A 14,089-nucleotide genomic window follows, 5' to 3' on the forward strand; every position below is an offset into this window, starting at 1 on the left:
CTGCATTTACACATACAAAATGAAAGAAGTAGACTGAGAAACAGTAAATTATTTTTGACTACCTACTACTGTATTTGCCATCACCCTCTTCTCATTATTTGTGCACATTTTCATACAATTACAAAACACATTGTTAATATGCCTTGCTATTTGAATGAGACATGAATAACTGGTGCCCCTTATTTTTTAAAGCAGAGTTTCACCCATTTTTTATATTTTTATTCTATGGTATCCCTTGTGAGCATCTTTTTCACAATGGAAATTCTTTTTTTTTAAAGGAAATACCTTTGTCTTCTTTCTCCTGCACTTCCAGCAGTCCCCGCCTAAGCAATTACATCACTAGGCAATTCGCAAGGGCTCCTGGGATAGCGGTGTCATATATCCCAAATTGCCTAGTGATGAAATCTTGCGATGATTGACAGGAAAAACCGCAGACGCCACTATGGTAACGTGTCAGGAGGAAGGAGGAAGGAGCACCATGCACCATGCAGTAGCATTACTGGGCAGGCCCAAGATTGGGAGATGCATGCTGGGTAGCCAGTTGCACCGATTCCCGGAAATAGATAGAAGAGGGCTTCAGATGCCCACAATGGAGATGGACTCTGCCAGCTTCCGAGATCCAGGTTATTCAATTCAAACATAAATAAAAAGGACTACATAAATAACACTATCTAAAGATTGCATATAAAGTGGATCAAGTTAGAGTGGAGTCAAATTGATGGACTGGAACTCCACTTTATGGCTATCTGCCACCAAGAAAAGTGCAGTCAATTAAGTGCTCAGTTAAATTGGTAGTAAGTGGGAGAAGGGCCCCCTTACATAGAACGTCAGTGGACATTACACTGACCCCATTACACTGGTGGTCAGTGGAAGACTGCTCCTTACATTGGTGGTCAGTGGAGAAGGGCCCATTATACTGGTAGCCGGTGGAAAAATCTGCCATGAAGTACAATCTGCCATGAAGTACAACTATTGTAGTGTACAACACTAACCTGAACAGGATTGGCTTTTCTCTTAATAAGTTTTATGCTACAGTAATTAAAAATATCAATCTGGATGCAGCCTTGCTAAACACCTGTCTGTAGCTTTCACACACCTTGCAATTGCAAGTGCTCCACAAATAAAAGAGCTTCTATGTGGCTAAATAAAAGTGTCAAAACGACCAAGTCTTCTAATTACTGCTATGGCAGCAAGGATTTAAACCATACTATCTGTTCTGTGTTAATTTTATCTTGTCTACAACACTTTTGTCCTGTTTTATGTATGAAAGATTTTCTTTAAAAGGTTTTGTAAATATAAACTTTGGGATGAGCAAATTGGTTCAGAGATGGCTCAATAATTCAGATCTGAATACATCATATAATATGGCTCCTATGTATAGGATCATTGCATCACTGAGATATAGAGTATAAAACTTGATTAATGCATCTCTAATGGTTTTGGTTATCTGGGTTTTCTGTTGTATATGTGTATATATATATATATATATATATATATATATATATATATATACATATAAAAGACTATAGGAATACTCTGATAAGGAGGTATGTGGTGACTGGTGGGCAGCAGGTGTAATGGATTTCTAGAATCTGAAACTGGCTGTATTACTGCTTCACATATAGATACGATAACAGGGCTTATCTGTTTTCAGCATTTATTACTTATATTAGCTTCTTATATACACTGAACAAAGGCAAGGGTTGGATAAAGACTATAACACTGGCCATGTAAGGCAAATGCAACATCAAACTATAACTCAATGACATTTGCCAGTTCTGTCTTGCCCACATTGTTCTGCCTATACATGTAACATCTTGTAATACATGAAAGCAAAACTGTAAAAGCAAAGATTTCTTACAAAGTAGCCTACCTTTTGTCCCCTTGCATACACAGAAAATCCAGTGACACTGGCTCCATTGGAGGTGCCTGTTGGTGATAGCACTGGTGGTCTCCATGTAACTAGCAGCGTAACTGATGTAGGCCCAGGATGCACAGAAACATCTTCAGGTGGAACAGGGGGACCTGTCATTAAATGAAACATCTTTTAGTGAAATAAAAAAAGGTTATGAATCTGCTCTTGTGTATCTGAACTCAATACAGAGGATGTTAACATACCTTTGGCCACGATAATGTACATCAGCTCTTTTTTAAGAAAGAGAGCAAAATGAAACAATGGCCCCTCAGAAATTTTTGATGCTTGATATCTATGCTTAATTAAAACTAAACCCCAGGCAAACAACTAAACACAAACAGCAGAAATAAACATATATAAACATTTAAAGCAGGCTATACATTAGTAGATTTTTAATACGAAAATTTGTTGAAAAGTCTCTGTACACTCAACACCTTGACGAATGTTCGAAAGCAGTTAAAAATGTTGTTTGCTTTAAGTATTTGATTTTCAAGTAATTGGGCTATAACAAAAGCCGTATACAATGTGAAAAACCCATTCATTGAGAAAAAGTTTCCATCCTGCTCCTTCAAACTTTTTCGTCACTGCAATCAAAAACAAATGTTGATTTGACCTCACTGAGTTGAAAAACTAGTGAACATTTTTAAAACAAAAACATTTGAACAAAATTCTACTAGTGTATACCCAGCTTTATTACTAATGCCCTGTACACACGATAGGTTAGTCTGATGAAAACGGTCTGATGGATTTTTCCATCAGTTATCCGATGAAGCTGACTGATGATCAGTCGTGCCTACACACCATTAGTTAAAAAAACGATTGTGTAAGAACGCGTTGACGTAAAACACAACAACGTGCTGAAAAAAATGAAGTTCAATGCTTCCAAGCATGCGTCGACTTGATTCTGAGCATGCATGGATTTTTAACCGATGGACGTATCTACAGACGATCGTTTTTTTCTATAGTTTTTTTTTCCATCAGATAATTTTAAAACAAGTTCCTATTTTTTTAACCTATGGATAAATAAGCGATGGGGCCCACACACCATCGGTTTGGTCTGATGAAAACGGTCCATCAGACCGTTTTCATCAGAGTAACCTATCGTGTGTACGCAGCATTACTGTATTTCTGATCAATCAGTTTTGTGATCCAGAATTTATTACATTTCTCTGCAGATTACACTGTAGTCTGATTTAAGGATCTCAAAGAATATATTTGCCACCACACCTCAGATCTTTAGTTCAAAGAGTTTTTATTTCAGCATGATCAAATCAAAAGCAAGAAAGTGCACTGTTTCGGAGTCACGCAGGACCCCTTTGTCAGGCATGTGATAAGTTTAGATTACCAGTGCAACATATTTAAATAAACATCCATTAATCAAAAAGATGCAAAGAGTAAAGCACTGCCCGTCCCTGGATAGGTATGACGTCATCCGTCCCGCCAAAAAGACAGTAATTGCCTACAGATATCACACAGTATTGTGTAGTTTAAAGTATAGTATAAAGCTGGATTGCATACTGTCATTGACACTGACCTGTATACCAGGCTATACTTTGTTGTCAGCTTTAGCCACAATAGTACTGACCTCCTTTTGTGGCTCTATCGGGCACATCTGCCAGAAGCGCTCGATCTGGGTTGAGAAGACATTGTGACAAGCGTTGAGGGTTGCCAGGCAACCCACCTAATCCAATAATGCCGTAATCAAAGGTCGTGCATGCACAGCCCATCAACTAGTCACTGGGGACCCCATGACGTCAGGCCGCTCTGCCTCCACATGCTGTCCATACACAGTCACTGTCAGGGGCAGAGGAAAACTCCCACAGTGTGGAAGTGATAACAGAAAGAGCAAGTAAAAGAGGGAAACAGAAGGAGAATGGAAAAAATATCAGGAACAAGGGAATGAAAAAAAATGTTTTTTTTTATTTTTATTTACCACAACAACAATACAATCAAAATAGTAGTAATACAAATACAGATAAAAATAATATAGGATACAGCATAGTGGAGCGAATGATGTAGTATACTCCTAGACCTATGTTGGAAGACATAATAGGTGGTTGGTGTACTTGATTAAGTCTATCTATAAGGCTATACCCATAGGTTCCTGATGTGGGTCCCCATATCCATAGGGACATCACCCATTCCTGATTGTGGTAAGCAAGGTTACCATGGCTCTGCGGGCCCAATTCCCTTTCTATTTCCAATTAACTAAAGAAAGAATAGAGAAATAAAAAAGTGGAACTCGGGCAGTGCCCTAAAGTAAAGAGGAATAGAAAGAAAAAGTAGGGGTTGTACTGAGAGGAAAAGGAGGAGGGGCTCACGAACACGGACTCATGCACCCACTCAATGAGTGCAGGAGATACAAATTATATTATCTTATAGGCATCACCTGGTGAAAGGAAACCATGTCGTTAAATTCTAAGGTTTCAGGTCAATGGATCACCTCCTCTGAGGGCTTGCCACTCCTCTGAATATTTAAAGATATTCCATAATTGCCAAGTCTTGGAGTAAGCCTCTTGTCTGTCTTGGCTTGTAAGGATGAGGTCTTCCATTTTGTTAATGTCATCTATTTTTTGGAGCCATAAGTCAATGGTCGTCGGGTATGTTGATTTTCAGTTAAGTGGGATACAGGCTTTGGCTGCATCTAGGAAATGGCGAATGACTGACTTTTTGTAGATGCGTTCAGAGGTGTCATTTGCATGTAGGAGAAAGTATGCTGGGTCATCTGGGACTGTACGATCTGTAAATTTTGTGCTATCCATCTGACCTCTCTCCAGAAGCCCCAGATCCGGGGGCATGACCAGAAGATATGTACCAGGGTACCTTTTTGCGTTTGGCAGCGCCAACAAAGATCTGGCGTTGTCGGGAAGAGTTTGTTTTATAAAGCTGGGGTTCTATACCAACGTGTAAGGATGAATGTGAGCATATGTTGTTTTTTTTGGTGGTAAAATGGCAATTCACATCTCGTTCCCATTTGTTGAGGCTTGGAAGTTGATAATCCTCTGTTGGTGTGATCAACATGTTGTATGTAAGGGATAGTGTATGTGGCAGTATACCTGTGTCTGTACAGCACTGTTCCAAAGTCGCGAGGGGTTGATTTGTAGCATTCGAAGGTGTCATGGTGTAGAAGAAGTGGCAGAGCTGGAGAGCTTTCAGGAAGACTAGCCGGTACTGGCCAGCAGGGTCAGAGAGTTCCACAAACGTCCCGCGTCACTAAAATGGGAGGCTTGATATAGTCCCGACTCTCTCAGAGCACGAAACTTCATGTCTCGCATACCCGGTTTGAATTGGGGGTCGCCTAGTATGGGACGCATTGTTGAGTTGCAGGAGGAAAAGTGGGTCTGAGATAACAGCTGTGCGCAGACTTTGATGGTGTTACCTATTAGTGGTTGGTGTTTGACACCCGGTGGCAATGCTGCGTGGCACCAAGTAGCTCTTTGTAAGGGGGTTTCGCTTTGAGCTTATTCCAGTCGTGGCCAGAGTTTGGTTTCTCTGTGTCGGCACCAGTCAATAAGTCTGCTTAAATCTATTGCGTGGTAGTAAGTGCGGATGTCCGGCATTGCTAATCCCCCATACTGTTTTGGGAGGGAGAGTATCTTCTTGTGTAGTCTGGGTTTTTTCCCTGCCCATAGGAATGTTCTGAATGCTTAGTGTACTTCGCAGGTATATGTATAGGAAGAGCTTGTAGGGAAATTTGGGCGATATTGTCATTTTGAGAATGTTAGAACAGCCGAACCAAGAGTGTGTCAGGTCACCTGTGGCCAGGTGACAAGTGCACCCCGTAGGGGTCAGGGATGCACCACAGGGAAGTGAACCCTATAGCCGACTACTGCTGGCAGGGAGGAAGCGTAACCCAAGATCACCCAGGGCGTGGAGTCTAAGACCCAGTTTTGTATTGACCAGAGCCTTTGATGGTAAGGATGGTCTTGGCCGCAACTGGGTCCAGGTCGCGTTCCCGGGATTCCTTAAGTCACACTCCGCAGGGAGAAAGGGAAAGCAGTCAGCAGGACAAACAGTGGTGATGGGCAAGCCGAGGTCAGGGCTACAGGCAGACAAGGATAACCGTGGGACATGCAAATAGTCAGGGGCACAGGCAGACAAGGAAGTCAGGAACAAGCCAAACGGTACACGGAAGATGAATGAAGCACTCTGCAAACAGGAACTAGCAACTACACTGCAGACAGGAACTAAGCATAGGAACACTGTTGAACAGCCCTGCAGACCTGAAGAGCAACGGTTAATATAGGCTTCCTGGGATGGACTAGGGTGGAGCCATACAGGAAGAGGAAGTGATAAAAAGGGAAACCAGAACAGGGTCAGCCTCTAATGAACACATGGAGATCAGGTAAGCAGACAGACTTGATGCATATTCATGACAGTACCCTCCCTCTTAAGGCCCCTCCCCTCCCCAGCCTGGAGCCAGGGCTAAAGGGGAATCCCAGAAGAAACCTCCTCAACAAATGGGGCGCAAAGATCTCAGATGCAGAGATCCAAGACGCCTCCTCAGGACCAAATCCTCTCCAAAGCACAAGGTAGTGAAGAATGCCTCTGCAGAGACGAGAATCCAGAACTTGAGTATCCTCATTGACCAGAACCGAAGTAGGGACAGGAGGAGAGGATTTATTGAGGACCAAAGGCCTTTTAGGAATAAGTAAGGGCATGAGAGGGTCAACAGGAATCTGAGGAGGATCAAGCAGACCCTTAAAGATGAACTGGGAATTAAGCACAGGACCATCAGACTGGGCAGAGGTCAGAGGAACCCTGAAGTCAGGTTGGTTAGAAGGTGACAGGGCACAGGAGTCAAGCTGGATAGCAGGGAAACCAGCAGAATGCAGAGAGCCCTGAAAACAAGGTAGAAAACCCCATTTGGCCGAATGAGGCAATCTATCCAAAGGATGGATTGAGCCCCTTAGACAGGTTGCAGGAGGGCCTGAACAAGAAAAGGTAGGAGGCTCACTGGGCATGGGCTGACCTGGCATAGCTGATGCAGAGGCCGAAATAGCATAGTCAGGTGTAGTGATTACCCGAATCGCATTACAAGGCGTAGTGACTGCAGAACTCGCAGACAAGTTAGCCTGGCTGTGCGTTTTAGGGACAGACAACGGTAAACTGGAGTGAATGATCGGCTCAGGTTCACAGACAGGCTCCTCATCCAGAGTGCTACATTGGCTAGAAAGTGCATCAGCCTGACTATTGCAGGACACATTCCGGACACCACTACATGTGTTAGGACGAGCAAAAGTTACTGGAATGGTGGCAACAGGAAGTTTCTCTTTTGGGGCAACCTTGGGTAGGCAAGACGTGGAACAGGAGGGACCCCAAGCCAGGATCTGTCCGGCAGTCCAGTCAATGTGAGGAGAATGGAGTCTTAACCAAGGAAGACCCAAAACGATAGGAGCTGAGGCCTTAGGTAGAACAAGGAAGGATATCCACTCCTGGTGAAGTGTGCCTATCGACATCTTAACAGGGACTGTCTGGAAGCGAATAGGACCCCCCGGGAGAACAGTGCCATCAATCGCCGAGACCACCAATGGTGTGGTGAGGGGCAAAAGGGTAAGTCTCATGGACGATGCGATTTCCCAGTCCATGAAATTGCCAGCGGCTCCGGAATCCAGATATGCCGAGACCGAATGAGAAGAAGCACCAAAATGAAGGGACACAGGAAGAAAAAGACGAGAAGGTGAAGGAGATATTTCTGGATCCAATACTCCACCTTCCAGATGTATTGAACCCGAGCGTTTCTCGGGGCAAAGAGGGCAAGTGTCACGAAAATGACTTTTGCCCCCACAGTATAGACACAGGCCTAGAGTTCTGGCACGTTCCTCAGGGGATAGCCTGGTCCGACCCAGCTGCATGGGTTCCTCAGTTGGCAAGGGATGCTCCACGGGTCGAAGAGAGGGGAGCTCAGGCTGACTAAGGGCCAAGGGATGTTGGCGTCGCTTTTCTAGGGTCCTTTCCTGAAAGCGAATATCGATCTGATTACACAAGGAGATCACTCCATCCAGATCAGTGGGGATGGTTCTTCCTGCTAGTTCATCCTTCACACTAGGTTGAAAGAAAGAAGGTTTGCTTTCCAGGGCCCCAGGCTTTGGAATGCTTTACCAACCAGCATTCGGTTGGAGCAAAACCACCTGTCTTTCAGAAGGCAGATCAAAACCCTGCTGTTCTGAAGGCATGAGACACAAACAACTAGCGCCCAGAAGCGATTCAGTTCGCATGTGCCGCGCTATATAAATTTTTCATTCATTCATTCATTCACTATCAGATAGGCCATGCAAAAAGGTTGCGACTAAGGCCTCATTGTTCCAGCTCAGTTCAGCTGAGTGGATACGGAACTGAAGAGCATATTGTCCCACTGAACGGGATTCTTGGCGGAGACGTAAAAGGGCGCTAGCTGCTGAAGAGACACGAGCCGGTTCTTCAAAGATATTCCGAAAAAGTTTCAAGAAAACAGGCAGGCTAGAAACCACTGGATCATTCAATTCCCACAGAGGGGCAGCCCAGGCTAACGCTTCCCCAGAGAGGAGGGAAATGATATAGGCTATCTTGGCCCGATCAGACAAGAAGTACTGGGGCAGGAGCTCAAAATGAATAGTGCATTGGCTAAGGAATCCCCTGCAGGCTTTGGAGTCTCCAGAAAAACGGATTGGAGGTGATAGCTTCAGTGAACGCGACTCTGCGACTGGTGCAACAGGTGCAGCTGCTGGTTGTACTTGGGGTTGCGGATTCGGGGTTCCCAGTGAGGTCTGAAGCTGATCAAAGCGGGAAGCCAGATCCTGAAGGAAACGCATCACCTGATCCTGATTAGCTTCATGCGTCTCGAGTCTGTGAACAATGAACTGTAATGGATCATCTGCGGGGAGCGGCACGTCGGCCGGATTCATGGCTGTTCAAACTGTCAGGTCACCTGTGGCCAGGTGACAAGTGCACCCCGTAGGGGTCAGGGATGCACCACAGGGAAGTGAACCCTATAGCCGACTACTGCTGGCAGGGAGGAAGCGTAACCCAAGATCACCCAGGGCGCGGAGTCTAAGACCCAGTTTTGTATTCACCAGAGCCTTTGATGGTAAGGATGGTCTTGGCCGCAACTGGGTCCAGGTCGCATTCCCGGGATTCCTTAAGTCACACTCCGCAGGGAGAAAGGGAAAGCAGTCAGCAGGACAAACAGTGGTGATGGGCAAGCCGAGGTCAGGGCTACAGGCAGACAAGGATAACCGTGGGACATGCAAATAGTCAGGGGCACAGGCAGACAAGGAAGTCAGGAACAAGCCAAACGGTACACGGAAGATGAATGAAGCACTCTGCAAACAGGAACTAGCAACTACACTGCAGACAGGAACTAAGCATAGGAACACTGTTGAACAGCCCTGCAGACCTGAAGAGCAACGGTTAATATAGGCTTCCTGGGATGGACTAGGGTGGAGCCATACAGGAAGAGGAAGTGATAAAAAGGGAAACCAGAACAGGGTCAGCCTCTAATGAACACATGGAGATCAGGTAAGCAGACAGACTTGATGCATATTCATGACAGAGTGTAGGCCGCTGGCTTATTGAGTAAGTAATTTTTGGACAGTTTTGAGAAGGGGTGGGAAGTTGAGTTTATATAGCTGGGAGAATTTTGAGGGGATGCGTGTACCTAAATATGTCAGGGCCGTGTCTGTCCATTACAAATTGAAGCGGCTTGAAGATGGGTAATCTGTGATTGTGATATTCCTATTCCGATCTCCTCTGATTTGTTAAAATTAATTCTTAAATTGGACAGTTTCCCGTGAGCGTCAAATTCGCGCATTAGGTCAGGGAGGGAAGATAGTTTTGATAGCGAGAACATCAAATCGTCAGCATAAGCAGAGACCTTATGCTGTGTTTTGTCAGCTTCTATTCCGGAAATATCAGGGTTTAATCTAATAGGACACAAGAAGGGTTCTAAAGACAGCGCAAAAAGGAGGAGCGAAAGAGGGCATACCTGTCTGGTCCGTTGGTGATTGGGAACGAGTCTGATATTACCCCGTTCGCTCTGACTTTAGCCGTCGGGTTTGATTATGCCACTGATATCCAATTTAGCATCGTTTTGCCTATTACTATATGTTTTAAGGTTAAAAACATGAATTGCCAGCTCACCCGGTCAAACGCCTTCCGTGCCAATGAATACGCATGTCGTCTTAGTAGTATTGACTATGTGTAGTAAATTTAGGACTTTAGTGGTGTTATCCCTGTTTTCTCTGTTGGCACAAATCCAACTTGGTCCAGGTGTATTAGGCTGGGTAGGTGTTGTACTCTGGATGCTATGATTTTGGTGAATAGTTTAAGCCCAGTGTTTAGTAGTGAGATTGGGCGATAGCTACTGCATTGGGCTGGGTCCTTCCCTTCTTTTCGGATCACAGATTTCTGCGCTTGCAGCGTAGAATCGTGTAGCTCGTCCCCGAGCCAAGTCTTTTGAAAAGGGTCACCAGATGATTGCCTAGGGAAGGGTGAAGGGTCTTGTAATAGGTAGTGGTAAGCCCATCCGGGGCTGGTGCTTTACCCGATTTGGCAGTGCTCAGTGCAGATTAACTGCTTGCCGACCAGCGCATGACTATATACGTCGGGAGGATAGCACGGCCAGGCAGAAGGGCATATATCCATATGCCCCATTTAAGATCGTGGCATTATGGGCGCGCGCGCCGCAAGCTCCGTGAGCCCGACCTGGTGTACCGTTGATTTTATCGTTGCGGGGATACCCGCGATCGTCTCATGGTGAGGAAGAACGGGGAGATGCTGATGTAAACAAGCATCTCCCCGCTCTGCCTAGTGACAATGACAGTGATCACCGCTTCCTGTAATCGGAAGCGGTGATCATCGTCTTGTCACATGTAGCCCATCCCCCCTACAGTAAGACTCACTCACTAGGACACACTTAACCCCTACAGCATCACCTAGTGGTTAACTCCTTCACTGCCAGTGTCATTCTCACAGTAATCAGTGCATTATTATAGCACTGACCGCTATAAAAATAACAATGGTCCCAAAAATTTGTCAAAAGTGTCCGATGTGTCCACCATAATGTCGCAGTCACGATAAAAATCGCTGCCATTACTAGTTAAAAAAAAAATATTAATAAAAATGACATACAACTATCCCCTATTTTGTAGACGCTATGACTTTTGCGCAAACTGATCAATAAACGCTTATTGTGATTTTGTTTACCAAAAATATGTAGAAGAATACGTATCGGCCTAACCTGAGGAAGAAAAACGTTTTTTTATATTTTTTGGGGGATATTTATTATAGCAAAAAGTCAAAAAATATTGTGTTTATAGAGAAAAAAATTATAAACCGCAGAGGTGATCAAATACCACCAAAAGAAAGCTCTATTTGCGGGGAAAAAAGGACTACAATTTTGTTTGGGAACCACATCGCATGGCCGCGCAATTGTCAGTTAAAGCGTCGCAGTGTCGAATCGCAAGAAGTGCCCTGGTCTTTGACCAGCAAAATGGTCTGGGGCTAAAGTGGTTAAAGTTCTTGGGTTAGTGGTGGTCTGGACAGGTTATATAGGGTATGATAGAAGGATCTAAATTCCTGTAAAATATGTTGGGGTAAGGACAGTTTCTGTCCTCTGGGGGAAAATATATGCGGTATATAGGATGCCAGATTCTGTGTTTGTGAGCTAGTAATCTCCCACACTTGTTACCCGACTCATATACATTCTTCCTACAAACTTGAAGTGCAGCTTTGGCTTTGAAATGCAAGACGTCAGTGACCCGTTTGCGGGGAATGTCGAGTTTGGGACTTAAGCGTCCGGAAGGGGTCTGCTTGTGTTGTGTCTCTAGGTTCAGTAGTTCAGCTACTTTTTAGGCGGGGGCCATGTTTGATGAGTACCCCACGGATCACAGCTTTATGGGCTTCCCATACTACCTCCGGTTTACTGTCAGGGGTACAATTAGAGTCAAAGTAGTGTCCTATTTCTCTTACTATGTCCGTTAGGACCCCTGGGTTGTGCAGCAAACTCTCGTTCAGGCTCCAGGGCTGTCATTGCGTTTTATGTATGTCTGATATGGCGTACCATAGTGTAATTGGGGCATGTCTGACCATGTAATTAACTCTATTGTGGTGTCCTTAGTTGCTTGTAAGTGCCTGTGAGGGACCAGAAAGTAATCAATACATGAGTACAACTCTGGTGTGGTCTGGAGAAGAATGTATAGTCCCTCTCCCCGGGGTGAAAGAGCCACCAGGCATCAATCAGTTGTGCAGTATGTAGTGATGTGGGGATGCGTTGTGTACCTCCCACAAAGTCGAGGACATTCCAGAGGAGGTGTCCTCCGTCGGCATCAGGGGAATGTTAAGGTTTCCTCCAATGATAAGTTGTCCCTCTGTATAGTGCGTCAGTTGTTTCAGGTGCCGTTTTAGAAACCTATCTTGGTGGTCATTTGGGGCGTAGAGGTTTGCAAAGGTAACCTGCACCCCCCCAATGGCCCTTTAGGAACAGAAAACGTCCCTCTACATCAGTCTTTGTGTCTATGTGCGTCCATGGTATCTTAGCTGAGATCAGTCTGGATACTAGGGGTGTTGAAATTAATCGTAGCATTGATGCACCGCGATTCGACTACCCACGATGCGGCATCGATGCTACGACTTGCAAAAATCGATTATACGATGACGTCACCCGCACACCGCTATTTGCTTTGCCAAAGAAGTGAAAACAGCCGAAGGAGCCCTGGGCGTTAGCTGCTCCTTTTTTCCCGCCCCCGATAAACTCAAAGTGGCCAAAAGAGTCTTGGGCGTTAGCCGCGCCTCTTTTCCCGCCCCTCGATAAACTCAAAGCGGCCAAAAGAGCCTTGGGCGTTAGCCGCGCCTCTTTTCCCGCCCCTCGATAAACTCAAAGCGGCCAAAGGAGTCTTGGGCGTTAGCCGCGCCTCTTTTCCCGCCCCTCGATGAACTGGAAGGAGCCGTGCCGTGGGCATTAGCCGCGCCTTTTCCCCGCCCCCCGCTGACAGCATCCCCAGCCGCCCGTGTCAAAATGCGAGACACGTGGAGTGAGTGTCTATCCCCAACGATTGGTCCCGAGTCAACTCCCCAGAGCCTTCCTCCTTGGCTCACCTCACACTGTGTACAGTGTGCACACACAGGCTGCCTCAGCTGCTGTGGAAGACCCGAGATGCCAGACAGCCGCGGTTGTCCTCTGTCCTCCAGTTCCACTCACAGGCTGCTCGAGTGTCATCATCATCATCAGGTACATTTCACACTGGCAGAATTTAATGGGGCACACTGGCAGCAATAGATGGGCCCACTGGCAGCAATAAATGGACACACTGGCAGCAATAAATGGACACACTGGCAGCAATAAATGGGCACACTGGCATAAATAAATGGGCACAGTTGTGGCAGCAATAAATGGGCACAGTGGCTGCGTTTGGCACAGTGGTGGCAATTGATGGGTACAGTTGCTGCGTTTGATGGCACAGTGGTGGCAATTTATGGGCACAGTGGTTTGCGTTTGATGGGCCCAACGGTTGCGTTTGATGGTCACAGCGGTTGCCTTTGATGGGCACAGTGGCTGCGTTTGAAGGGCACAGTGGTGGCTTTTGATGTTTTTTTTTTGTTTGCGCCCCCCCCCCCCCCCAAAAAAAAAATCATTTTTGAGCACCAACCGCCACTGACTATTAGTAATAATATAACATATTATATATCTGATGCACCATTATGTGGACTGCAAATTTGCCAAATTATGAAAACATTAAAGTGACCAATGAGCATGACAATGCCATTTCAACATTAATTATGGTTTATGTATGTCTTATTGTCTTAGTGATTGATTCACATCACAGCTTCATTGATTTGAAATTGATCCCCTTTTTTTGTCCGATTTTTGATTTTGCACTGCATGTGTGGGGCAGTAATGAGCAAAACCATAAATTATAAAACAGAAAAAAAACAATCAATGAAGTTGTGATGTGAATCAATCACTAAGACAATTAGACATACATAAACCATAATTTATGGAATGGCATACATTGTCGTTTGGGGGGACGTTATGGGGACATTGTCTGCAGTCCATCTCTTGTATTATGTCTGCAGTCTCTGATCCCCTCTTGTATTATGTCTGCAGTCTCTGACCCTCTCTTGTATCATGTCTGCAGTCTCTGACCCTCTCTTGTATCATGTCTGTAGTCTCTGATCCCCTCTTGTAGTATTTTGGGG

General features: G+C 45.2%; 1 protein-coding gene across 16 annotated transcripts in view; it reads right to left on the minus strand.

The window, feature by feature from the left end:
• Positions 1-14,089, minus strand: part of RIMBP2 (RIMS binding protein 2) — a 758,298-nt gene that overhangs the window by 162,525 nt on the left and 581,684 nt on the right. For all 16 annotated transcript variants that reach the window (XM_040347437.1, XM_040347489.1, XM_040347429.1 and 13 more), the window contains one exon: positions 1,874-2,025. In XM_040347437.1, coding sequence (XP_040203371.1) covers positions 1,874-2,025 — 152 coding nt within the window. The remainder of the gene's footprint in view (positions 1-1,873; positions 2,026-14,089) is intronic.

The sequence above is a fragment of the Rana temporaria genome, chromosome 1 (genome assembly GCF_905171775.1).
Source record: "Rana temporaria chromosome 1, aRanTem1.1, whole genome shotgun sequence".
NCBI classification, from domain to species: domain Eukaryota; kingdom Metazoa; phylum Chordata; class Amphibia; order Anura; family Ranidae; genus Rana; species Rana temporaria.